This window comes from Hetaerina americana, unplaced genomic scaffold (genome assembly GCF_022747635.1).
Source record: "Hetaerina americana unplaced genomic scaffold, ioHetAmer1.1.p SCAF_44, whole genome shotgun sequence".
NCBI lineage: Eukaryota > Metazoa > Arthropoda > Insecta > Odonata > Calopterygidae > Hetaerina > Hetaerina americana.
In genome coordinates, this window is record NW_027287030.1 from 157,832 (window position 1) to 184,803 (window position 26,972).

Here is a 26,972-nt window from a genome sequence, read left to right on the forward strand (position 1 = left end):
TATTTTCAATGCATATCATAAACTTGAACGAAGTGAAGCCTGCAGTGCAATAAATTTCACGTAAAATTGACCAATCGCTAACACAAATTTGTTTTAGGAGGAATGAACCGAAACCTACAAATCGACTGAATTTTCAGGTGAAGATGATGTAATACATCGAAACCGATTGTAAAAATAGTCAATGTATAGTGGGTAAGTTTTATCATTTGATCATTGTTATTCTCGTATTGGGACTATAAAATTGATACGATTCAGCCAGCGGATACAGAATAACTTAAAAAATGAAGGAAAATAATATTTGAAAGCGATCATTGAATTGGAGAACCACTTGTTGACTTGTACCCACCGTATTTCATAAAGTCCCAATTTTTGGTATTTAAATAAAACGCAGCTAGCATTTTTCATTAAGCAGTCAGTACTCTTGCGGCTGATAAGCTAAACGAAGCGCATACTCTTAATACCGACGGCAACATGGGTCACAGTACGATGCAGAATAAAATCACCTTTGCTACCAAATCATTGAGTCACATGCAATACTAACGGTGGAATGACGTATCCTCACAAATCCAGCACTCTTAATAGCCTTTAAATTTTCACGGTAAGATGATCCCTATCCATGCAACAATTGCAGAGTGTAAAAATCATTCGCCTCCTTCAGACTGGTCGACTAGTTTATTCATTAATATCAGACCCGGTGCAAAAATATCGTCTTTTAAATTGCTCGTGTAAGATTATTACATTAAACAGCTAGCATCTCGTACCATCGTTAAAAGTAAAATATATATTTACTTATGTTAATTCCAATAAACAGGGACAGAAAAGTTCTCTTAAATATTTTGCTGAATTCACAACTTTTTCTTTTATAACTAGTTCGGAGAAATATTGAAAATGACTTGAGTTTCTTGGGGGAAAGAAATGTATCACGAGAGGTTTTTAGCGTCCTCAGTATTTAGTACCCCTGTACCTCAACATTCCAATCCAGCGCACAGCTATTGGTATTTAGGCTGAATCGTTTATGGGACCGAAAAAAATCAATCACCATCACAGGTTATCAATCCGAGGAAAGATTCGTAGAAATTCTCCAAATACGCTCTGTCCCCTGGCAATCTCTTCATTCTTTCATAGCTCCCCATTTCCTCGAAATTTTCCAACACCTGCTTCTCATAGTTCAACCTTTAACTTTGTCTTTTAGCTATTATTCCCTTGTGTGCATCCAACAATTATGGTCTTCGCGCCTCAGGCTGTGTCCAGTTAGTACACGTCTTCTCCTTCTTGTGAGTGCACTGCATATGAGTGCACTGTCTTCTCTTCACTCCCTCTCCGAAGTATTTCATCATTTTCACTTTTTATTCCCTACGCCCTAATCACTCCGCCGATTCTGGCCATTTTATTATCATCGCTCTTCTGCAGAACTACATCACCATCTCCTCCAACCCCTTACCGTAACTATCTTCTAGTTAGAGAACCACAGGACAGTGACCTCTTATTTTAGTTTTAACGAATCGCTCCCTTATGTCTATGCTGGTACTCTTTGCTGCTAGAAGTTAGTCATATTTTCCGATAGAAAGCCCTCTTCGCCATTCCTATGCTGCCTGCTGCGCCCCTCATGAATCTTCTTCCATCACTAGTAATCCCGCTACCTACCTCAATAGCGTAACTCTTACACTTGTCCCAGCTCCTCTTTCCCTGGTCCTACTTGGAGATTACTACCCCACTTCGACTGAAGACCATCGCCATAGCTTTAATACAAGTATATACCCGGACAAATTACCGAAGTGTATAACAAAATACAATCATAATCATGGCAAACGTAAATACAGCACCGCGCCTTGATGTAAAATTTGCAGAAAATATGCTTCGAAATCCATTATGACTCAAGTATTTCCCCCCCCCCGCCCAGAATACATTCCAGTTCAATCGTAAATTCAAGTGATTAATAACCTATGACTCAGGCGAATGCAATAATGCTTTGCCTAGGATAACTTATGAGCCACCAAATAGTTCCAGTGCGCTGTGCAAGGGGGCATCTCTTCGCTACACTTTTTATTCCTCATGGGAACCAGGGTGGCTAGTTGCAGCTCAACGACGCAATGAGTGGCCCACATAAGAAAGCAATTAACTTAAATATCGGTTAAATATAGAGAAATTTGAATTTTTACTTGCACGTGTTGATCGTTCAAGCAGTCGCACGCAGAGCATGGGAACAAAACAATATAAATAAGCTTGTAACTGAGAGATGGGCAAAGCATTCACAACTTCAACCAAAGGTCAACAAAATTTCAACGATGACGGGCATAGCCATTTTTAGCAGTCGTAAATTAGTTTTCTGTTCTTAAGTCGAAGCTATGATCATTTTGAAAAATGCACAACTCACAAACGCTAACTCGGGTATGTTTATGGAAAAATACATTCGGATATGTATACGTTAAATTTACATTCAATATATATATATATATATATATATATATATATATATATATATATATATATATATATAAAACATTTATATATTATATATGCATATATATATTAGATATATGTATATATATATACATATATATAATATGTACGTGTGTATATATATATATATATATATATATATATACACATATACACAAACATACTTGCAAGACACACGCGTACACACTGTGTAACTACTTCGTAAAACATAAACACAAATTGATGAGAATACGCGGGGTATAGAACTTAATAAAACATGGAAGAATGAAAGCTTCAGTCTTCATTATAAAGCGACGGCTTGCATAAATATCAGTTTGTATTGGAATTCCGGTATATCCAAGGAAAAGAGCCAGGAATACAATTACTGAACACAGGGAAGAGTCCGTTCACCTAAACGTCTTCGGTGTAACTTTGAATGTCAAACAAACTTATTCTTCTATTCGAGTGACGAAATTGGTAAAACACAAAAGACTGTGACCTGAAGATTAATGGAGCGAAGCCAAAAAAGCTCTCCGTTTCTCCTTCCGAATGCATATATTCCATCAATGATGCAAGAACTAACACGGCCGGCCGAATAAATCTTGGATGTCGGTATTTCCCCGGAGCGAAGGGGTTTCCAGATTGGAACTAGAATTTAATCACACTCGCGACTTTGCCTAAGATACACAAAGCTGAACCCGGTGCTGGGTATCAATAAAAAACAATGCCTCGCCAAGTTAAGCTACTTACAAATACGGCGTTAAAGCCGCATATAACAAGAGGAAAGCTATAAATATAGATTGACTACGATCTTGAGAAATCTCAGGAGTCATCAGTCTGTAAGTGAGTCAAGGTGATCAGGTGCTTATAAATGATCATCATGGTATCCTACCAAGTTTTTATATAATATATGAACGAAATACTTTTGTCTACTACTTGTTTTATATAATATATGAACGAATGCTTATGTCGTCAATAATAATCACCAGATCACAGTAAATGTAACGAGAAAAAAGCAATCCCTCATAACGAGCAATACGCTGGACTCCATTGAGAAACGCTCATGAATGATTTGATATTGATTTCATTGAAGGAGTTGGCGTTAAATTAAATCCACTCCAACGCGTCTTGAAACTAAGCTGGCACTTGCACTCACACTAAACTCGAAACAATCGACAGGAACACTCCGACATAAATAAACATTTCCCTCCTTATTGATGGCGGTTGATCGAACGGGAAAAAATTACGATAGAAAATTGTTTCCGCATAATTCGGTCAAATATGCCGACTACAAGAATGGACAATTCCCACGAAATGACCATGAAGGATTCCGTGGGAAGATATTGCTTTGGTTCAATATACGCAGACTTGAATCCAACAGCTGACACGCTAGCATCAAATATTTTAACATGAAAACCATCTGTTAATAGGACATAGGATCGCCAACCTGGGCTACTCTCTTCAAGAGAGCGAAATCATCGCGATTCATCGGATTCGCGAATTATTACCCTCTGAAAGTGCCCTCAAATTAAGCAAAACATTAGATACACAATTATATCGGCAAAACTACTAATAATTTGCCTATTTCGAGCATATAAAGGAATTGATAAACGGATTTCGAATGGCCAATCACTATCAGCAATTTTGCTAAATAGTTGTACCAAAATGTCAATAGGTCAACTAATGTCACGAGAAAGTAGGTGTTACAGAGAAACGGGAAAAACTATGATACGTGTCAGGGAACCCTTAATTTACACACAGCAAGACTTTAAAAGATAAGTACTCCAACAATTAGTTATAAAAAGAATTCTGACCAACTACGATTCTCTTCAGTTGGATGTTTCATCGTAACGATTGCACATAGAAACCAGGAGGGAAAAGAAGATAGCGAACGAACTAATTCAGTTCACCAACAGTAATCATGTCAAAAAGATGATTCTTTTGCGCTTTTTCGCCGAGTCCCTGACGGAAAGTTAAGCCGATATCAGCAAATACTTTTCGGATTAATGACAGCGATATATTTGAAACTTCTTTGCATACTATTGATTCACATAAAAGCTTCTTAACTTAACCATGGGCTTCCAATTACATAAGGTAGGATTAACTCGATGATATCGCTCTCACAGATAAGATTCAGTAACGCAATTGAAGCACTGGTGTTTACACACAAAGTGGGGAAGATAACCTCCAAGTAAGGCTAGGGAAACCAAATTAATCAGTGACTAACTTAATAAAACAAAGTGCTAGGGAAAGACACACTGGAACAAGACTTTAAGAGTTTAGCTACTTAGGCAGCATGAGCAGCAGTGATTGAGAAAACAATATGGATGTAATAACTGGAAAGGAAAAGGTTATCAATCGATAGAAACCACTACTAACGGCAAATAAGTAATAGCATAGGACATGACGAAGCGATTTGTTCATAGATATGTAAGGAGTCTATTTTTCTATGACTTGAACAGCAGGAAAGGAGAGGAAATAAGATTTTGAGGCTATGAAAACGCGGTGGGCCAGAAAAATGATGCAAACAAAATAGATAGGGAGAATGACTAATGAGGAAGCACTTCGAAGAATGAGCGAAGAGAAAAATCTAAGGAGGACACTAAAAAGAAAATAGAAAATGATTGGACATATCCTGACGCACGATAAAGTTACTAATGACCCTAATTACAGGAAACATGGATAGGGAGCATTGCAGAGGAAGGTCGAGGGCAAAGAACGAGAATCAATTAATGGAAAATGTCGGTGCCGAGAGCTTTGAGGGAGTGAAGAGATAGGTAGTGGGATAAATAGATTGGAGAGATCTGCTGCAAACCAATCCTCGGGTTCATATCCCGTAATGATTCCTTAAGGGCTTGGAAGTAACCACCTTAAGTCTATCACTAATGTGCAAATATCTCGGGGCTCACTTACGTCCTTTGCTGTAATTATTTTACTTTTGTTGGGGTGTGAACTATTTTTTTTATTTTGCGAATTTCTCGACTATCCGATCGACCGAAAAATTTAATTTGACGACCTTCCCGAATAACTGATAAATACGACATGAAGAGAAACCAAATTAATCAATGCCTAACATGATAAAACAATCAGCGTAGACTTAGGTTAAAACTTTGCGTAGGCCATAGAAAGTTGAAAGAAGAAAAAATAACTATTATGACGCTAAGGTTTGGAAATGCTAAATGAAATCAAGGTTGACTCAAGGAAAATATGAGATGAACATCTAAATCGAAATGATCACGGGACGGAACGCCGATGTTTCCTACGTTCCGCCTGACGTACGTGTTAAGCGTCGCTTAGGTGTACTCGATCACGTTTCAAATTCCCCGCCAGCAGAGTAACAGGTCAAAGAGCTCCGCGCTATCGTTGGTTAAAATCACACAAGTCTATATTTGTTCCCGATACAAAGACTGCCTCAGGCGGTCACCATCAGGAAATATTCCGCTCGTAAGTCTTCGGCGACTCGACTTTATGTCAATGCGAAGTGCTCGGAAGCGCCATAAAATACAATGCATTCCTAAAGTTAAGAGAATACGCAGCGAAAATAATGATTAAGCGAGTAATGGCACCATAATTTCCCTCAAAACTGAGTCAAGGAACTCGAGCGAACCAACGCAACAATTTCATGTATTGCATCGTAGGAAAAAATAAGGTAGTAATTCAATTGCTGTTGCAATTTCCCACAGGTTGAAAGTAATTAAATTTTCTGTCCATTTCACTCTGCATTTCAAAAAATTGTTGGAATAAGACCTGTGTTGAATAATTAGAAATGAGTACAGTAAGAAATGGAATATTTTTTGCGGCTGAAATTCTGTGAATTATCGTGCACAAGTTAACTTATTTTACTCATGGAAAATAAATACGAAATAAAAGTTAAACGCTCCAAAACTAAACAATAAGTTTCTACATTGCACTTTTCCCTGAAAGTGACTAGATCTGGAGGAATGAACATTAAAAAATCAACCCTTAAAGTGTACACGAGTAAATTTCGTAGTTCCAGGCTCGACTTCGTGTAACTTAGCCATTACGGAATTTAAAAAAAATGTTGATTCCACTGAAGTTTAAATTAAGTGGAATTAACATAGCTTTTTTTCTTTCCATACACGCGAGTAAGTGAAAACAATAAACACAAGTGAAGGTAACTTCGATCTCCCTCGGCAGTAGTCCAAAGAAGTAACTCCTGATGAGCCAATTCATTTCAAACAGCGCTATACTCCCGTGAGAATCTATTCAGATAAACATGATCCCCGGACATAGAAAGGAACTCGATCGGTCAAAACAAAAAAAACGAGGGAAACCAAGATCGCAGCCGAACTCGGCGCCCTACTTGGCACCGGGGGCGAAATGAAAACCGCAAGCACGTCCATCCAGAAGGATTGAGGGAGAGGAGAGTTAAAGTACTCGGCCAAACGAAATGATTTACCTGTTCTCCCCGAAGTTTTCGCGTATCCATCGCTTCGAATCGGCAGCGAGCCAAAACATGGTTCACGGCCCATCGTCCGCCACCCCTGGCGCGAAGAACGAGGAGGCCGACCTCCCGCCGTGAGAGAGATAGAGAGACTGAGTCACCTGATCGCCACGCCGCTTCTCAGCGGAGTAACCGATATCAGGGCCGGGTCACACACACCCCCCCTACTATTCAACACACCGGCACACGGAACGGAAACGCAATAGGGGAGGGGGAGAGAGGAGGTGAGGGTGGAAGGGGTGGGGGATGAAAAACGCCGAATATTTCCTCTCCGTCCCGACACACGAAACCCTTAATCGACGCGCGCGCCACGCGAACAAGCTCTGGGCTCACCAGCTCCCAACTGAAGAGTAGCCTTGGAGCGCGATACGCCCTCCCCGACAGGCGTCCCATTCCTTCCCCCTGCCCTCCGCCCCTCCGCACCCGCCCCTCCACGCTCGCCCGCCCTCCCTTGCCCGGACCCCGAAACACACCCATCTCACCCCACACCCTCCCCCGGGCATTCCGTCAACGGACATTCCTGCCCAGCGATATCCCCTCCACGAAGCCTCCTCAGGGATAAAGGGAGGGGTGTCACACTGACAGGCAGGTGGGACTCCCCCCCACCCCCCTCTCCCCCTCTACTTACCAAAGAAGCACGGACTAAGGAGATCTTTCGAGGAGGATAAGGAGGGAGGAAATAGCATAAAGGGAGAGGAGATCCTTGCGTGTTTTCTTTCCCCGACTGGGAATTTTTTCCCTGATGATAATATGGGATCCCGGGTGAGGAAAGCGGGAATAAATCTGTCCCACACTAATGGGACGTCCGGTATGCCTGGACTAAAGCGGGGGAGGTGGCCGCGTTTACGATTGCCATTCTATCCCAACCGTATGACCGACAAACACACCGGGACCCGGAGACGAAAGAGAATGCGCCGAGGAGGAAGGAATACGCTCCAGTAATAATAAATCGATACTCTGATTATTCCTTGAGAGGAAGATTTACGTCCTTCTCTCCCGGGAATCCTCCAAGCATATAAGGGATACTATGGCTGGTGGTGAAAATGGAATATTAGCGCCAAAAGGTAAAAACAAAGCAATCTCCCTGTCACAGATTCAATGGGGTGAACGCGAAAGAGAAGGCCGAAGAAGATTTAAGACCAGAAGATTTCCACGTGCACATGAAACGAAATGAAACAAAAACAGGCCATTAGGCGTGCGATAAACAACTCGGATGAATCCAAGGGAATGATGGCGTGCGTGCAAGAATGTGCGGATGCAATCTTGAGTGTCAATTTTAAGTGCCAATAAAAATCTGTTTCCACGGAATCGGGAAAGGCAACTTCCAGGCGCACGGCGCTTGCTCATGTCTTGAATCATTGTGCTTTGCGTCGTCGTGGAAGAGTGACGGTGAACGCGGAAAAGAAAGCAGGCCCACGAAATATTAAACCATACCTCATTTACCGATTATATCACTCCATTATTTTCGCGTCCATTGGCCGCTCGACTAGAAGATAACCTAGATACTCTTTACGGTGGACACCATTTTCGCACGTGAACAACAATAGTTTCACAAACATTATCCTACAAAGGAATTTGAAACCAATTTACAATTAAAAATAATCGCACCAAGTCAGAGTGCGCAAAGTAACGTTCGGTAAATGATTCTCCGCTCTCGTGGACAGGCATATCCAACATCAGTGTCGAACGTCCAAGCAATATTCATTAATTAAAAATAGCAATTTTCCACAAAAATAAAATTTAATGCGACCGGTCGCATTAAATTTTATTTTTGTGGAAAATTGCTATTTTTAATTAATCATGATATTTCACCATATCACTCCTGAAACGTCTCTTTTTAGCAATATTCATTTTGAATCTCATCAAAGCCGAGCAGTTTCGCCAACATTACACTCGGATCCGTCCCTGCGCATGAGCGGCTGATATCATAGAATATCAACAACGTTGAAATACGGCGGAAAGTGACTACGTCGTAGTCAGGTGATTGTTACATAAGTTTAATTTTACGTCTGCCTTCTTAATGACATTAACGCCTGCCGCGAAGACGCACACGGAGCAGCAAGGCGGCATAAATAGACAGTAGAGACACCGCAGGCGATTACTGCTACGCGTGCCACGCCTCACGTGCTCCTTCCGCAGATGTGGAATGTCTCCGAATCGGAAAAAAACACCCCTTCCATCGTTTTCGCACGCAACCCCCTGCGCCCCAACACTTTCGCGTAAAAACACGCTCTCTCTCGCGCGCAGGGATTAAATGCAGGGCATCCGAAATCACGGAGTGGAGACATAGGGTGGTAGAGGGGGGGGGGGATGCAATCGATATGGCATCGCGAAAACATTCCGTACACCCCCACGTGCGTGGCCACAGGGGCGGTTGTTCCGAGCGACCCCCCCCCCCCCCCCCAAAGGGCCCTTCCACCCAAGCAAACGGGTCCAATCGCCCACGAGAGGAAGCGGCTGCGAACCCTTATTTAATACACCTCACCGAAAGACGAGCCGTGAGTCGACAGATTCAACATCTCCCCGCAGTGGGGAGCCAACATCGGGAGAGAGGGGGAGAGTTCGAGCGGGGTGAGGTGGGTTAAGCGCCCCCCTCTCATCGGACAAATCAATGGCGGCGGTAGTGTGGGGTTGAGAAAGAGAGAGAGATCGGATGACGCCTTCACGGTCAGCTAAGAGGAGCGACGTTACCATCAGGGGGAGCGCACGTGTGCTGACACCCCGGAAGGTGGAGCCGCCCCCTCCCCCTCCCTTTCCACTCGCCCTCCGTAACCCCAGGGTCTCGAACCCTCCAAACACCCGCAAATCCCTCATCCCCGCCGCCGCCCCTCCCCCTTCGTCAACACGGGGGACGTTTTTAAAGGGTCTTCGGAATCCGCCGGTGTTCCCTTTCCGCGAGTGCGGCACCCAGGGTCTCCGTTCCGTTTTTAATGGCACCACTACTTCGTTTAAGGCGTTCCCCCTTGGACGATCGATGAGAGCGGGGAAGCGCTATGGAGGGGGTGGGGAATGGTGCCGTTGGTGAACCCCCCCTCCCATCCGACTTCCCACAACTTTCAAAAAATAAAAAAGACAGTTGACACGGGGAAAAATCTGCACCGGAGACGGGGAAGCTGAAATGGCTTCACGGAAATATGCCATTCAAAATGTGGTTTTGGGTTCAACGGACAGGAATTGGGAATTAAAGAGTTCTGAAGGTGTGAGGCGGCGGGAGGGGAAGGAAGGGAAGAGTTCTGAGGGTGAACGGGGGAGGGAGGGTATGAGGTTTCTCGGCAGGAACTCATTCATCCATTCCCCCGTCTTGACAGCGAGGCGGACGACTCCCGACGGCGAAAACCGCAAAAATCGACAAGCTCAGGGAAATAGATTTAAAGAAGAAAGCAGAGCATAATGCGGCGCTGATTCGGAATGCGCGAAGTGTTGGAGAAAGGACGCGACAAAATAACAAATGTTTTTTTTCCCAAAGGGCAGTATATCATATTTTAAAACCCAAAGCATTCATATCCTCACGTAGCATATTTCCTCCCCAGAACCGGATAAGAATTCACTGCACTTAGTAGCATAGGGTGTAACGTTGTGTCGCGTCAACTGAGGTTTTGCAGCATTTAATTGGCTGCAGCAGAAATATACCTTGAATAATGTAGTTCCATTAATAATTGAAACATTTCCAACACAGCAAGTATACAATATAAATACGGATAAAGCTCATTATTTCCGATCACGGTTTCGTGGGAGTGAAGTTTCCCTTCACCAATACTAATATAAATGACCAGCATATCGTTTAAGCGAAGAATCGGGATTGAGATGGTGGCAACGGACCACATTGCTGTCGGAAATAATACTAATTTACCACTACAAAGTAGGTTTCACCAATGGATAGTTTTCCATTTGAATTTACCATTGGTCGTTAAATACGATATGGGAGGTAGGCGTAAAAATACTACTTTAATTACAGCTAAGTATGTAAAACTTTCAATCAGATACTACAGGGCAATCAATATGCACTAAAGCCCAGCCAATGAGAGAGAGGGGCGGGGCAAGAGATGGCTAATCGACCGCCAAAGAAATACGCAGTTCGAAAGAGCTGGGGAGCATCTGAAATGGAACTGCGTAGCTTCTAACGGGAATTCTGCTGCCACTGAATACGTACTGTCGTCATATTCCCGGGTACCATCCCCATGGGCTAAAAACCTTGCGCAGGACCTTGGTCTTGTGCGTTCTATTGACCCCCGGAGCTGCGTTGGGGATAGAAATGCTAATTGTTCCATATAAGGTCGCCCATGCCAGGTTGGTTGAAGGTTAGTAGCCAGACGAAAGGTAGTCCGCGCAAAGTTTGTTCCTCAGTGAGGCGGCGGCAATTGAGTGATGGTGTCACGTTAAAAACACTATTGAGGAAGGCATCGGGAAACCATCTCGATTATTATTCCCTAGATTTATATGATGGACAGTATAGAGAATATGAGTCCTCGCAACTACGGGACTCGGCACATTCGGCCGTGTGTCGTGCCCGGCAGCGGGGGAGGCAAGGCTTCCAAGTCGTCATCTCACTAAATCCTTGCAAAGGGAAATAGACAGCAGCAGAAAAGAAGATGCAAAATAGGACCGAACTAGTTAGAATAAGGATTTGGAACGTTTATTATGGTTAGGTCCAGGTTTAGGACCAGGTTTAGAAACAGCGTAATTAACTGGAACAGTTTCATGGAAGTGAATGCGAATTGAGATCATAATTTAGTACTAGTAAAGAGTGACTTCAGATTCAAGAGAATAAAAAAGGGAAAACGGTTAACGAAATGCGATGTGGAGACATTAGCCGGGATGAAAAGAATGCAGTAGTACAAGGAGACGGATAAAGTAGAACATATACATGGGAACACATTAAAGAAGAAATTTAGAAAGGATAAAATGAAACTACAGCAACCGCAAAGGACATGCAAACCATGGATAATAGAATATGTGATTAGGAAGATAATAGAGAGAAGGAAATGGAAGAATGCAAACAAACAGTCAGGCCGAAGGAAATATAAAGAGTTGAAACTTGTGTGGGAAAGAAATACAGCGAAAGAAGTCAGTTGGAAGACGCAGTGCGATGTTAAGGAAAGTTTGCAAAGGAAGGGTTGAATTGGTGCGCTATATAGAAAGTGAAATGCTAAGGGTTTGATCTCTCTGTATAGAGCACCTGCAGGGGAAAACTGTACATGACACCAAAAATCAATCAGGAAGATATTAATTGAACCAGGGAAGATTCAACAAAGATAGAAGGAACATACAGTGGAACTACATAGTAAAGACGTTAGGCAAGCAAACTTAGACATTGATAGACGATATGACGTAGATGAGGATAGCTCAGGTCTAACGTTACTCGATGGCGAGCTAGAAAGGGCATTCAGGGAATTGAAATGCGTAGAAAATATTCTCACGGAATTACTAAACGGTTTAGGAATGTGAGAGGACAGCACTAGGATATGGGGTAACACACGGGTGTCCATTATCACCCGTGAATTTAAATGTTTGTGTGGAGGAGATGCTAAAAGGGGTTTTGACATTACTAGAAATAGGAATAAAGGTTCCTGGGGAATTTATAAAATCAGTGTGTTTAATTTATAAAATCATCTGGTTTGCGGATGATCAAGCTTCAGTTCGCCAGTCAACCAAGGGTTTACAAGCGTTGCTGAGCCAATTGGAAAGTCAAAGCGTTAAGCATGGGATGATGACGAATGATAACTAAACAAAGGTCACGTGGTTTTCAAGAAAGAGGAGAGCTAAGTTAAATATTGAGATAGTTGCTCGTAAACAACATTAGATATACCAATTTACGTACCTCGGAAGTGTCGGGGATCGGAATGGTGCGGTAGCTAACGCACTGGCTTTCCACCGAGAGGACCCGGGCTGGAATCATGGAGATGAACAATGTTTCAATGGTATCTCGATCTCTACTTGAGGTGCTTTGTGAGCACTTTGAGTGAATGGTACATCCGTCCCATCCGTCGGATGGGACGTTAAACTGCGGACCTCTCGGTACCTTTCGATAAGAGTAGCCTTATACCGACACTAATCGACGCCGGGTTTCTCTCCGCCCTCCCTCCTTTTCAATCAATTCCTAATGAAGTAAATGACCTGAGCTCTCGGTCGCCTCCCCTAAAACTACTACTACACGGAATTTCTTTGGGTCAAAACGGTCAAAATAGCACAGAAGTAGAGGAGAATAATTTCGTAGGCAAAGACGTTTTCTCAAGAAGAGAATTGATGACAGGTACATTGAGTAAGGATGTCAAAAAAATGTATTTTAAAACTACGATGTGCAGCGTGGTTTTGCCACTGAAGCAGGATGACAGGCGTAGATTGGAGGCTTTTGGAATGATATAGGTGCGAAGACGGATGGAGAAGGCGAAGTGAAATGAAAGGAAAACAAATGAGGACGTCCAAGGCAACGTGGGGGGGGAGGAGAGGGGATTGTTGGGAGAAATCGTACGGAGACAGGAAAATGGATGTAGAGCATATTGATTGGCAATGGGATGCTGGAGAGTGTGATCGAGGGGAGAATGTTAGGCAAACGTGAAAGGGGCAGCAAAAGAGGATAGGGGCATTTTGGACGAAGTGAAGGGAGGAATGAAGAATGCAGAATTGAAGAGGGGCTTAATGCACTGTTGCATGTCGGGTTCTGTTTTTGGTTTGAAGACGCAAGGAAAAGTATCGTTCTACCGTTACATAGTACGTGTGCGACCAAAACCTACCTTAAAAGGTGAAACACCAAAAATAATAATTCCCGAATAACGATGAATGTCGCCGATTAGGATTGAGTCAAAACCCTCTGGTTTTATATAACTAGTGCGTTTCTTTAATTGAAAAATACTTCCGTTATCCTATTATAGGATTAGGCGCGCTTGCCAATCGGTTCAAATATTTTTGGGATCTATAAGGCGCATGGAAAGAGACAGCACCTCAGCGTCGCTTTAGGTGTGTCGGGTGTCGCACGCCGGCAGGGGGGCGTGGTGGCGAGTGGCCGGATGCTGCCGGAAGACCAAGGTGGAGTCGGGCCCCATATCGCTCTAGAAAATGGAAGCAATCCCCCTCTTCCCCCCCCCCCCGACGATATCAATAAGTCATGCGAGCGGAAATGAGACCGCAACCGTTTCCTAGGTCGTAAAGCCGTCACATGGCGTCGACGGGTTCAACCCGCTGGGACTCGTGAGTTATTAATGAAGTGGATTCAAACGGGATGAAGCTTGTGCAAGGTAAGCTACGTCGTCCGTGGATTATAACGAGAAGAGAGCTCCAACGGTTGTTGCAACGACCCAACTTCGAGCCTTCACCCGATCGGTGGTGTTTCAGATGCGACTAACGTCCCGCTTGTCGCCTTCATAGCGGGGAAGAGGAAGAAGAGAACGCTTTTCATCGCATCGATGCGCCATATTAAAATAATTTAAAAAAATCAATAATAAGATGATGGGTGATGAAAAATTCGCTGGATTTCGTTTCTGTACGCACGTGATTCAATAGAAGATAAACTAACATCGACACTTCATAAGGGGAAGGTGAACACTAATTGGACAAATTAAGGAGTACGATAGTTTATCGAAGACCATAATTGAAGACTACATGGGCAGGAATAATAACTAAATAAGAGAGCAAAGCTGAACTATGATAAGTATGTAATGGAGAATGACGATGCAAGGACCTACATATCGGGAAGATTGATAGGAAACACGATAAAATGAACAGCTGCTAATAATCAATCCTAGCTTTCATAACAAATGTTGACGAGACAAAAATGAGGCACCTATTAGCCAGTTTTCAACGACTAAATGAAACATATGTGGTGGAAAACTATACGCGATAAAAGGATTCGTAGGTTTGAATCATCTGCAGGAAAAACACTCAGCACCGGCAAGCTGATATCGTTGACCACTTCGTTGAAATTCTTAGAGGCAATACGGGAACTAAATTTCAAATGAACAATGCATGGGAGCCGGGAAACAATCTTCAAGGATGCATTCAGCGTGCCTGCGATCGAGCTCATCTCTTTGGACCAAAGTGCATTAGTAACAAGGGGATGAAAGCCAATGGAAGCATAACCACCCGGCAGTCGCTAAGATTATCACGTGATATTACCATCACAACGCACCGCAAGCCTCAATGAGGCTCAAAGCCTAAAGAAATTACATCCATAATTGAAAACAGTGAAAAGTATACCGAATAGTATGTATCAACGAGGATGAACATTTTGGGGCGTCTGAAGTCGTCTTGAGGTGCAATTACTGAATTTGAAAATACAACATCCCACAAACATATATATACATAACATTTTGTCATGAGTCTGACCAGAAGCAGTCCTCAGAAAAGGCTGGAAGGTTAAACATTCTGAAATATGACATTAATTAATATATATATATATATATATATATATATATATATATATATATATATATATATATATATATATATATACACATATATACACATATATACACACACACACACATATATATATATATATATATATATATATATACATATATACACACACACACACATATATATATATATATATATATATATATATAATGTACATGTATATATATATATACTGAATAGAAAACACATTCAATACGCCAGTATTTTTTACAGTTAAATTAAGGCGAAATTTTAAAAAGACAACATAAAGAAAATTGGAAATATTCTCCAAATAGTCATACCTTTTACCTCTATGGGCAATTTTCTAACTGAATTCAAAAAACATTTATTAACATGCCTTCAGTTTTGAGTCATGAGAGGAGCAGGAACTAGAACCAGATGAGGGATATGAGTGGTTGCGTAACGAATGACCTGCATAGGATATTCAGGAACACTCATTCCCCGCCCCCCACACACCCGAAGAGACACCATGAAAGATAAATTATCAGAGAATGGATAGCGCGAGGAACTAATTTCGTTTAGGGCGCGTCGATTAAAACAACGTTTCTGCGAAATCTCTGCGAATACCTGGAAATGTAATTACATTTCGACATCCAATAACCGGAGAAGAAATGACCCAATCGAGGGACGCAATAAAATGCAAATTCGAAAACAGATTAATAGCGCATCGGGCGCAGGACGTCCTCGATGTCCTGTCAGTGGACCGCCCACGATCCCCGCCCCTCAATCCACTCCCCGCAAAAAAATAACTCCTCGACTGCAAACGAAATTTCACACATCGGATTCGAGTAATCCGGAGCAGACAACATTGAAAAGAATGGCAATCGCTCTCGGTGGTCGATGCTAAAAATCACTCTTTTAGAACGGCTAGATGGCGATGCAAAATAAAAGCAGTCTTGCGGCTCTCATTTCAGTAAAAGAAACCCTGAATCGACTCTACTAATGCTTTCGCTCATCCGCTTCGATGGAAATAGAAGGTTACTTTGATTGAGGCCAAACAGCCTGCGCGATACGCGCAGAACAACTATGAAGTAGGCTACTGGTAACGTTGAACATATGATCGGTCCCCCACGGTCAGCAACTGCGGACTTCAATGAAATTAAATAAATAAAGCATTTCCGTTCGGGTTTCGTTCGCGCGTAATGTTTTTTTCGACACCACGAGTTTCGCAGTCGGCTCCTCCCAAAAGTGACGCGCAAATCGTTCCTGAACAACGTGCGACTTCTTCCATTTTGAAATTATCGTGTTTCTTAATAATTTCAACGGCAGTCGCTTCCAGCCATGGGGAAATATCGGACCTCTTCTGCTTTCCGTCTCTCGCCTTTTCGAAATCAATGCCATGGGTTGGGTCCATTCCAAGACTCCTGCTCTGCCATCGCCGACAGACGGGCGGCTCTGTCGCTCTTGTTTCGGCTCTTTGAACTTATTGCAGGCGGAATCCCCGATATAAATCAGTTCATGAGCACCATTCCACGGAATCCTTCATAAAATGTTGTCAAAAAAAGCCTCTAACACTTCAGATAATTTCCTAAGGCTCTCCCCGCCGGTTTCAACGCTCAGGCATCATCCCCAGCCACCAACGCTGGCGGTAACCGAATACTCCCGCCCTCTCAATAGCGAAGCGCTTGGTTTATTATGAACTGGGCGGGTGGATGAATGAAAGCCTCCTGCTTGTTTTAAAAATTCTCACGCTAACAGTCGAATTGGCCTCGATGGCTAAGGGAAAAACGATTAATACATCTTTCAATAAACAATTGATTTCTAAATAAAATTATTCTTATTCCTTACTGCATTTCCAACTTTGCTTCCCACTTCAGTTTTCCTACTAACTAACTAACAAGTAAGAAAGACACTAATGGCCTGAAACTAACAAAATATAATAGGCAAATTGAGGTATCCAATCGACATATGAATTCCGTGGCAAAGAAAATGATTTCGGTTAATTTAGAAGCAATAAACATAATCAAAGGTTCAAAATCTACATTTTGCCCCGCAAACCTCTAGGAGAGCGCATATTAGGGTATCGGCGTTTATAATGTTAACATTTATTGATGCTGTGGTCATGTTTATACTCTAAATTTATTACCTCTTTGCCAGAGTTTAACTGAACGAAGTAAACATATTTTTTTCCTCATACTTTAAGTCGCACAAATAACAATATCCCAGCCCTCAGCGATTTCCGACTGATTATTTCCTTTAGTGACGCTTTCCTTTCGTTCACAATGATAATCACGAAACGGTCAACTTCTATCCTTAACTTATTTAATTCCCAAATTACGTTATTCGGCTATAAGCTCAATGCCCTTTTAAAAGGTGAGGCATAATGGACACGGAATAACACCTCTCACTAATATTTTCATCCGTGAATACACCTTCACTATTCGTTTAGCGAAGCAAATTCTTTCTCAATTGCAAAGAGTCACCTAACGTGATTTCCCGACGCTACGCAGTTCGGCTATCGAGTATTTTAGTGGGTGCCTCGTTCTTGTATCTAGATCGGAGCCAATCGCTGCAACCGTATTGCTCCTTTAATGCAAAGAAATGAGTGAATCAAAACAAATGATTCCCTCCACCTACAACGCAGAGAAAAAACAACATGAAAGGTTTCAATGATTTAATTTCGCACACACAACTATTCCAAATAATTAACCGGCGTGAATCTTCCGCGTTAGAGGAGACAAATACGGAAATGTGAGGGGCAGCCCCCAGTGCTCCTCCGCGTCTTCACCCCGCGGCAAATGGTCGGTCAAAATGAAACAAAGCGATTCGCGGTATTCTGCCGTGGACAATTGCAACAATTGCCAAGTCCGTTGCTTTAGAATCTTCTCTTGATACCAAAAGGACGATTTTTTTATCCTTCCTTCCCCCGAAGACGTTAGAGTGAGATGCGACCGTAGCAGTTGGAAGTAGCCGGGAGCTGGGAACCCTCACGCTTGTGCGCTCGGCTCAAGAATGCTTGACCTCGCAACGAGTGCATTCCAAGGGCGAGCTGTGCACATAGTATGCATGCACATCCAGCACATTCCTTATCACAGAGATAGAGTCATAAAACTCATCATCACTGGTCGTTCCATCCTAAGATTGGTTGACTGCAGCCTTCCATCCTACCTTATCTGATGCTAATTGTCTTACTACCTGGTATTTTTTGCAATGTACTTTCTGAGTTATAATATTATCACCTTAATATTGAAGAGCCGAATATGTGGATAACCCAGCAAAGATATAGGATTAATCGCAAGAAATATTGCGGAAATGTGACAAGAATGTTACAGAGCAATGTTATCATTCGCTTACTAAGGCCTTATTTGGAATATACTACTCATGAAGATGGATTGATTGCTGAATCAGATCGCGTGCTGAGCAGGTGAGATAGATTTGTAAAACGTTATAATGATAAATTGAATAGCGTATCAAAATTACTACAGGATTTAGGCTGGGAATCACTCACGGGGCGAAGGCTAAATTGCAAATTAATTGGTCTCGTACTATGTATCTTGCATGTAAGTCAGGTATAGGTGCTGCATAAATTGGAATCAGGTCTCTTTAGCGCTGATGTTGAACATGTATTATTATAATGAAATTAAGAATACAAAGTAACTTTCCACTGTCCTTTATTGGCGTACCACCGGTTTCAACTCTCAAGCGTCATCATCAGGTACAAAATAAATCAGTCGCAGTTCACTTATATACCAATGATGACGCTTGAGCGTTGAAACCGGTAGTACGCTAATAAAGGACAATGGAAAGTTACTTTGTATTCTTAATTTCATTAAAATGAATTTCCACAAGGTTGAGCCAGGAACAATTGAATATGTATTATTATCCCCATCACACCACGGTAGGAGGGATCATGTCCTCAAATTTAAAGAGATTAAGTGCAGAACAGATAGATTTAAAGATTAAATTTTTCCCGCGAACGATAAAGGAACGATAAGGGGGCAAAGTATTTTGGGTCAAAAGTTATCTGGTGTGTGATCACCCCCCGCCAGACACCCTAGTGGTAGCTTGGAGGGTACCATGTATGTATGTGCGCGAGAGGTTTTGTTGCTGATCGAATATTCAATGAAGTCTATGCATAAACTAATAATTCTGAATCTATGGCTCATTCTATAAAATCCGCATGCGGCTTGCGGCGTAGAAAAGCAACATGGCGTGTTTCAGCATTGGAATTTCCTTTCCTTTGCATGTTTAAGGGGTGTCCATGATGAGCAAATATACATTTTCCAATGTTGCAGGGGATCGAGATGGTGCGGGGGCTAACGTACTGGCTTCCCACCCTGAGGGCGCGGGTTCAAATCCCGGCGGTGTTGAATATTTTTCAGAGGTATCTCGATCCCTACTTGAGGTGCTTTGTGGAGGGAGTACGCCATCCGTCGGATGGGACGTTAAACTGCGGACCCCTTGGCGCCTTTCGTAAAGAGTAGGCTAATGCCGACGCCGGGTTTCTCTCCACCCTTCATCCATTCCTGTCCATCCCTTATGGCGCAAATGACCTCAGATGTCAGTTGCCTCCCCTCAAAACTACTACTACTTCATTCTATTGTTTCAGGCTTCACTTCGTGGAAGTAATTGATATCCATTGTTGAAATAGAAAGAAAGACTCGTACTTGATGAAGACTCGTACTTGGTACCTGATGATGCCGCAAGTCGGTGAAACGCGTCGTGCCGTATAATAAAATCTGTGGAAAAGTACGAGTCTTTCTTTCTATTTCAACAATGGATACTACTACTTCTCCCCAATGTCACAACCCCTCTACGAAATCCAGAACGAGGAAATGCTACCAAATAAAGAGATGAAAGTCTGCCTTATTAGTGCGAAATTTTCACTAATTTTTTAACGTAATTCAACAAAAACAGAACAGACAGCGCCAGTAAGCGCCCATAAACGGTCTTTTGCGTCTCATGAAAGTTGCGTCTCTCCGGAAATTCTAATAAATTTGAGTAAATCATCTCGGCGTTTGGGGTAATCGAGTGGAAGCACGAGAAATAGTAAAGATAAGACATATAGTCCACTGTCAAAACGTGCTCTACCCTGAATTACTGGCAAACGAGTGCGCCAGTCAGATACGAATCGATTTCCCGTTTTGAAAGTGAAAAAAGGGGTTAGGATGCATCACAGTAAAAATCCGAACTGAATTGGGCCGAAGTAGACGCGAGGGAAATAAATTGAGACCGAAAAAACGACCGTTTGGAGAATTCTGTTACATAAAGCCTCATAGAAATGCCTTTAACTATCGCAGCTGTTTCTATGGTCGGGTTGGTGCTAGCTACTTTAATTTTCATGCCTAATCTCGAGGACCACATCACAATTGGAAGAACACTTTAAGAAAAATACATAAAAGACCTTTGAAAATTTAATGTTTTTTCTCTTATCCAGTACGTGAATGTTTGGCATAGGAGATGATAAAATAAATAACATGGATCGAGAGGAAGGCAAGACATACGCAAGAGGTGTAAGGTAATGTTGGAAGGAATGTTGGAATGGGGGAAGAGAGGAAGTTGTTGGGAAAAATTCGAAGAACCCAGAGGAAGTGCCTAGAAGAGACATTAGGAGCTAATGGGACATTAAGGTTCGCGAAAGGAGTAGAATGACAGGAATTCCCGGACGAAAAAGGAAATGGCAGGAATATTAGAAGACGTGAAGTGAGCAATTTGAAGCTAAATATAGGTATAGTTTACAATGGTATTTATATTCCGCGGAGTTTTAAAATCACCAAGCTCTTTGGAAGAAAATGGCATGCGCAAGTTTTCAAGGTCCTCCATTCGGGAGAACACCTATGATAAAAAAGTTATCAAATATTCATGAATAACATTATTAATAGTTTTAGTCTACTAAGTTAGGGTAGGTCTTATATGGACCCTGAAAAAACACGCTGCTGTATTTTGAAGATCTGAATAACACGAAATAGAATATAATCCAATCTCTAACTACATATTTTTCCACTACATTTTCTTCATTCTTCTCCACACACAAAACAAAAATCCCAAAATCCTCCAATCTACGTTTATCTCTCGTCACATGAACCAAGTTTCCGATGCATAGAAAACTACGCCCCATTTTGTAACTTTTTTCACATCTTTGCTAAACGCCAACCACCGCCGCTTCGTAAAAACCTCCCTCCTTTTTTTACCAAACGGAATTTATTTAACGTCCTTTTTCACTAACGTGTATTGAAATGCTTTCATTAATTTTTCATCCCCGCGTCATTTTCATTAGACCAACGCCGGGCCATAAAACTCGCCCGTTTCAATCCAGTTTCTCGCGAAGGGCTGCCCGTCCGTCGCACCAGAGGAGGTGATGGTGCAGCCGACGAATAATGCATGCCAGCCACTCCGGGACGACGCCGGCGCCACGCGGATCACGGGAGAAGCACCGAACGACCTTGCTTTGTAGGAGCTCTACGACCGCCGCTCACGCTACTTTCACGTAATCATTTCTGAGGAAGGGAACGGCGGAGGGGTGAGGTGAAGTGGGAGGGGGTGTGGGGCGAATAGGGGGAGGAGGGAAGAGGGCTCGCGATCTCTACGCAGAGAGAGAGAAGGCATCGGTAGCGGTGCTACATGTCCACGGCCGTAATAGGGAAAGAGGCGGAAATTCTCGGAAGAGTAGAAAGTGACGGGAGGATTATGGGAAGGGTCCCGGATGGCCTGTGAGAGCGTAAAGGGGCGAGAGAGGGAAAAGGGGAGGGGTGTGTGGCTGAGTCCATTGTATGTGGCTTGAGGGGGGGGGGAGGGAGGGTAAAATTCAGGAGGGTTGGAATGGTTGGCTGCCTGCGGGCGATTGATCGAAGGGGCGGAAGGGAAAGAGCGGGTGGGGGGGCGGCGGAGGGAGGCTGGGAGGGCATTGCCGAGAGGGAGGAGATAGGCGAGGGACCCAAACATTCGGGGAAATTTCGACAGAACCGCGAAGAGGGAGGGGGGAGGACGCGTTGCCTCCCCGAGTTGGGAAAAATAGATAAATATTCTCTCCCACCGAGCCCCGGATAGGAAAAGGGAGTCAGGGCGGTCACGATCGGAAAAGCCATTTCTCGCGAGCATCGATATCAGCTGATCAATATGCAAACAACATTTCACAACCCTATCAATGAATTGATAAGGAAAAAATATGCTTATTATCAGCTGTCTGCGGACCAGAGGGTGGTTTTTGATGGGCTCGCACATCTAATACAAAATGTCCGGGTTCATCAATAGAGTGAGCAATACAAACAACCGCCAAATCTTGCATTCTAATAAACCGCTGTTAAACTCCACACATATTTTATACCCCCTTCACGTCGTCCTAAATACTCACTCTTCCTATCTCGCCAATCTAATATTCTCTCCTCTCTCAGAATCCCAGCATCCCATTGCCCCTCATAATCTCTCGAATACAATTGTACCACCTTCTTCGAGTTTCTCCGACAAAAACCGTTCGCATAACATATCTACCACTTCGTTTGATTTTCTTTCCGTTCATGCTATTTCATCCGTTCTTCTCCACACCCACACCTCATAGTCCTCCAGATTCACGCTTATGCGCACCCTCTTTGCCTCAACGAACACGTGTCGGAACCACATGACAACAAGTTCCGAAACAATTTTGTGAACTTCATATCCAGATTTCGATAATCTTCTCTTCGCCTCCAGTGTCAACATGCAAAGAAAAAATCGTCGTTGAGGTCGCATGACGCAATATGCCCAAGTTTTCAAAAAAAGAGACACTACGAAATCAAATAGGCGAACAAAGAAATCCATTTTTTTTTAAATAATATAATTTGCCGACCTTGGTGGTGGCGGGGTTATGTTTTCGTCTGTCAATCCAAGGGTCGCTGGTTCGATTCCCACTTGGTGGGTATTCCTCCGCATAGGGCATGGGTGTTTTTAATCGTGTCCATTGCTAGTACTGTTAATAGTCCGATGTAAAGGCCAAAAAGTGCTGTTTTCAGACTAAGGCGAAATAAATAAACAAAATTGCAAATCCCCATTCGGCTGAGGCTAAATTCCTCAATGGTTATTTGTGCGTTTACACACAGAGATGAAGTCCGAGCATATCCGTTTACGCATTAAAGCATGAACGGCTGCTTTCGTTTTATCACTATGGGACTTTGACAAAATGAAATAGAGGAAAAAAATATGCACTTGGGCGGGAACAGTTTGCTGCAAACTACTTTCCGCCACGCTGCGGCGCCACCACAGCCACAATTTGATGCAGAGCATTGATTCAAGCACCAAGCCACAAAAAAACATATTCGCGAACCTATTTCCCAGAGCCATGCGCATCTTTTAGACGAAGCGATCTCTTTCTTTAAAGGTTTTCGAATTGAGATGGCGAAGCACGTTCGTCAGTGGTTAACTTCAAATCAGTAATGCCGGACGTATTTCAAAGAACCAAAGAGGAATTCATTCATGTCGCTGGACATTTTAAACAACAAATGGCGCAGCCATTCGGCTACGTACCTTTCTTTTGGGCAAAACGTGAGAGCTGTCTTCTGATCAAACTCATTTTGAACTCCTTGGAAACACTTTAAAAGAAGAAAGAGCTAGCCAGGTATCTACGATTCGGCCTAGATTTGAGCATCGACTCCTGTTAAGTGCCCATATGCATATGTATACCAACACAGCGGCGATCGTGATCACCATAATTTGACAATTTAGACAATATTAGCCAGTGAGAAATAATGACATATTTGACCCCTTTTCAGTCAAGGACTCGACAGCAAATAACCATTATACTTTATAATTATTTATGATACTCGAACCAAAGAAGAAAGGTTGCTAAAGTTGCAGTCATGGCTCGAATCGAGATAATCAGTATCTTATGGTCTCTTAAAGGGCAAAGAATAGTGCGTCACGTACCCAAACAAAAACAAACGTACGTATCTAACTGTAATAGGTTGACTCTCGGGAAAAGACATTCGAGCAAAACCCAAAGGAACGTTGGGAAGACCTAAGATAAAAGGAGGAAACAAGATGTCTAATGGTGTAAAGGAAATGTCAACGAGAAAGCAATTACCCAGCAATTAAACAAGCAAAGTGTAGAGATTCCCTTGCAAAGGTACGGGTAAAAAAGCTAGCAATGAATGCATCCTAAGAGAACATTTTAATTCGGGCATCTGCACGTATACTCCTCCTTCGAGAAAGGAAATAAGCCAGGGAAAGCAAAAAGGAAGAAGGATGTCTGGAAGGAAGAAAGGGAGGCGAAGAAGTCGTGGTATTGCCCGCCATGGCGTTTTGAAGGGGAAAAGTCAACAGTTAGCAAGACGGAAGTGCAAGCCAGCCTCTCTGGAGTGGGCGAAAGCTTCAATTGCGCGCAGGTCGATAGGGGGGAGGCTTTTCCACCTCTCACGCCTTGCACATAAATAAGGCATAAAACTCCCAACTATCTAGGTTAAATAAAAAGAGGTCGAATAAAGATAAATATGCTTAAGTTGCCGTGATTTTTCACGTCTTTAGGTTCGATTAATTTATTGGAATTAATGATTGTTTCACTGGAGATGAGAGTAGACGGTAGGTAGACGACGATTAGGTGTTAATTCAGTAGACGGGTGGGGGACACCCGTAAACTGAATTTGCCACAGAAAGCTCGTGGTGCGTGTGGTGGATGGAAAATCGAGATGGTTCTGCGTTAAGACACCAACGTCCTTTGTCTCCCACGATTGTCAACTTATATAAGTTATGAGGAGCAAGTGGTAAAAATGGCATAGTCAGAACTGGACGTAGCAGGAATGAAAGTCGGTGGGGAATTCAAGAAATCAGTCAAGTCTGCTGATCATCAAGCTTCAGTTAGCTCGTCATTCAGCCAAGGGGTGGCCGTATATGCTGGGTGCATTAAAAAATCATCGTGCTAGGGGTGGGATGAGACCCAATTCAAAACAAATGAAGGTTGTGAGGTTTCAAGAAAAATGAAGGCTGGGTTAAACATAAATAAGAGTTAGAGAGCATAAACTAGAGAAGGAGGAAGAGCTCATGACGTCTTGAGGCTGATGTTTTGGACGAGGTCGATCAAACTGATAGAGACCTCAAGACATGAAGAAGAATCACGTTAGGTAGCGAAGCTTGCACATGTAGGAGGGAAGTGATCACAGGGAAGTTGGGTAGGAATTTTCAACAGTTAGTTTTCCGAAAACTTTGATTAACAGCGTTGTACGGATCGGAAACTTGGTCGTTGAGGAAAGATGACATACGCATATTAAAGTATTTTGAGATGTGGTTGTGGAGCATGAATAAAAAGGTAAATTGGACGGAAAAGAAAGCATATTAAGAAGTATTATGCATGTCATGGAAGAGAGAAGGTTTTCGGGGGATACCAAAGGAGGCAAGAAAATTGGATGTAGAGTATTTTGAATGGCGATGAGATATTGAAGACTATGATACAGGGGAGGACGTCAGGTAGAAGAGGTATGTGGAGGAAAAGGACAATCATTTTGGACAGTAGGAATGGAGGAAGTACATGGAATGAAGAAATATTTTATGTGATCTGGGGTTTCACGTTGTGTCGTGTCAGGCGAGGCTTAGCAATGCCGCAGTGATTCGCCTGTGTGACCATCCAAGAACTAACCTAAACAATAGGCTACAGCAATATATAAACGATGAAGTAATGAGATAAAATTTCACAGGGACATCTAGCACCCTTCGTCGTATTCAATAAAATCCATCGAATAAAATTCCCACTAAACGTTCTGAAAACTAGGTACGCTCTCTGGCTCTGATATAATTTTGGTTGCCGACCAAACAGACTCATATATGTATCTGTTGTCCGGTACAGAAGTAATTGTAAAAATACATGCCGCGTGGACCACGGCCTGGACATAAATATACAGCAATGATTTGCGTCATCTTCCTATACAGAGATCTATAGATTACCTCCATAAATAGAAACAATTCTTTCTCAGCTTATCCTTAAGAATAAATTAACCATAGAAAAAAAGGTATGCTCATAATTTTGTGACTAAACAAGAATTTTAAACTACAAGTAATTTTTAAATGATTGTAAATAATTCAAAAGTATAGCGATTAATGCGCAAGTTCTATCGCGAGAGCGTCTTTCTATTCCGGAGATATCGCAACATGTTTAAAAAACGAACGATGGGTCTGTTTCGAAACGTATGGCTCCAAGAGCAGTTCCAATTATAATTCACCAGGGAAATCGCAAGAAATGATTTTCCTGTGGATTTGAGTTGAAATGGCTCCAGAAGAGTGCCAGTGATGACGCACTTGATGGAGCGAGAATCGCTAGACCTCCGCCTAGGATTTCGAAGGCAATTAGACGCACTTGAGTTTCGTCTACGTCGAGAAAAGAACGACTACTTCTGAGAATACAAAACAGAATTGACATAATTTATGAAAATAAAAATAAATTACAAATAAGCGGGAACTTATAAAGGGATTGTGACAGTGATATATGGGAATGGTTTCTAAAATCGACGATGGCGTGTTCAATATAATACGCTTTAAATAACGAGCTTTACCAGTTTAAATACGTACTCTTAAATCATCAAACCTAGACGCATAAGCTCGTTATGAGTTAAAAAAGTAGAATGATGGGTGAAATTTCCACGGTGAAATTTATATACACGTGGTGTATATACAATCAGAAGAAACAACTACGAAAGGCAAACTGTTCTAGCACGAGCATACGGAACTGATTCATTAAATATCACATATGGAGCCCACACTT

General features: G+C 42.5%; 1 protein-coding gene across 5 annotated transcripts in view; it reads right to left on the minus strand.

The window, feature by feature from the left end:
• The window catches only part of AMPdeam (AMP deaminase), a 224,056-nt gene that overhangs the window by 79,526 nt on the left and 117,558 nt on the right, over nt 1-26,972 (minus strand). Inside the window, exon 1 of one of the 5 annotated variants that reach the window (XM_071591207.1) lies at nt 6,860-7,233. The exons of the other annotated variants lie outside the window; for them this stretch is intronic. Coding sequence (XP_071447308.1) covers nt 6,860-6,918 — 59 coding nt within the window. The 5' untranslated portion in view covers nt 6,919-7,233. Of the gene's footprint in view, nt 1-6,859; nt 7,234-26,972 lie in introns of those variants that run through there. 5 annotated transcript variants of the gene reach the window in all.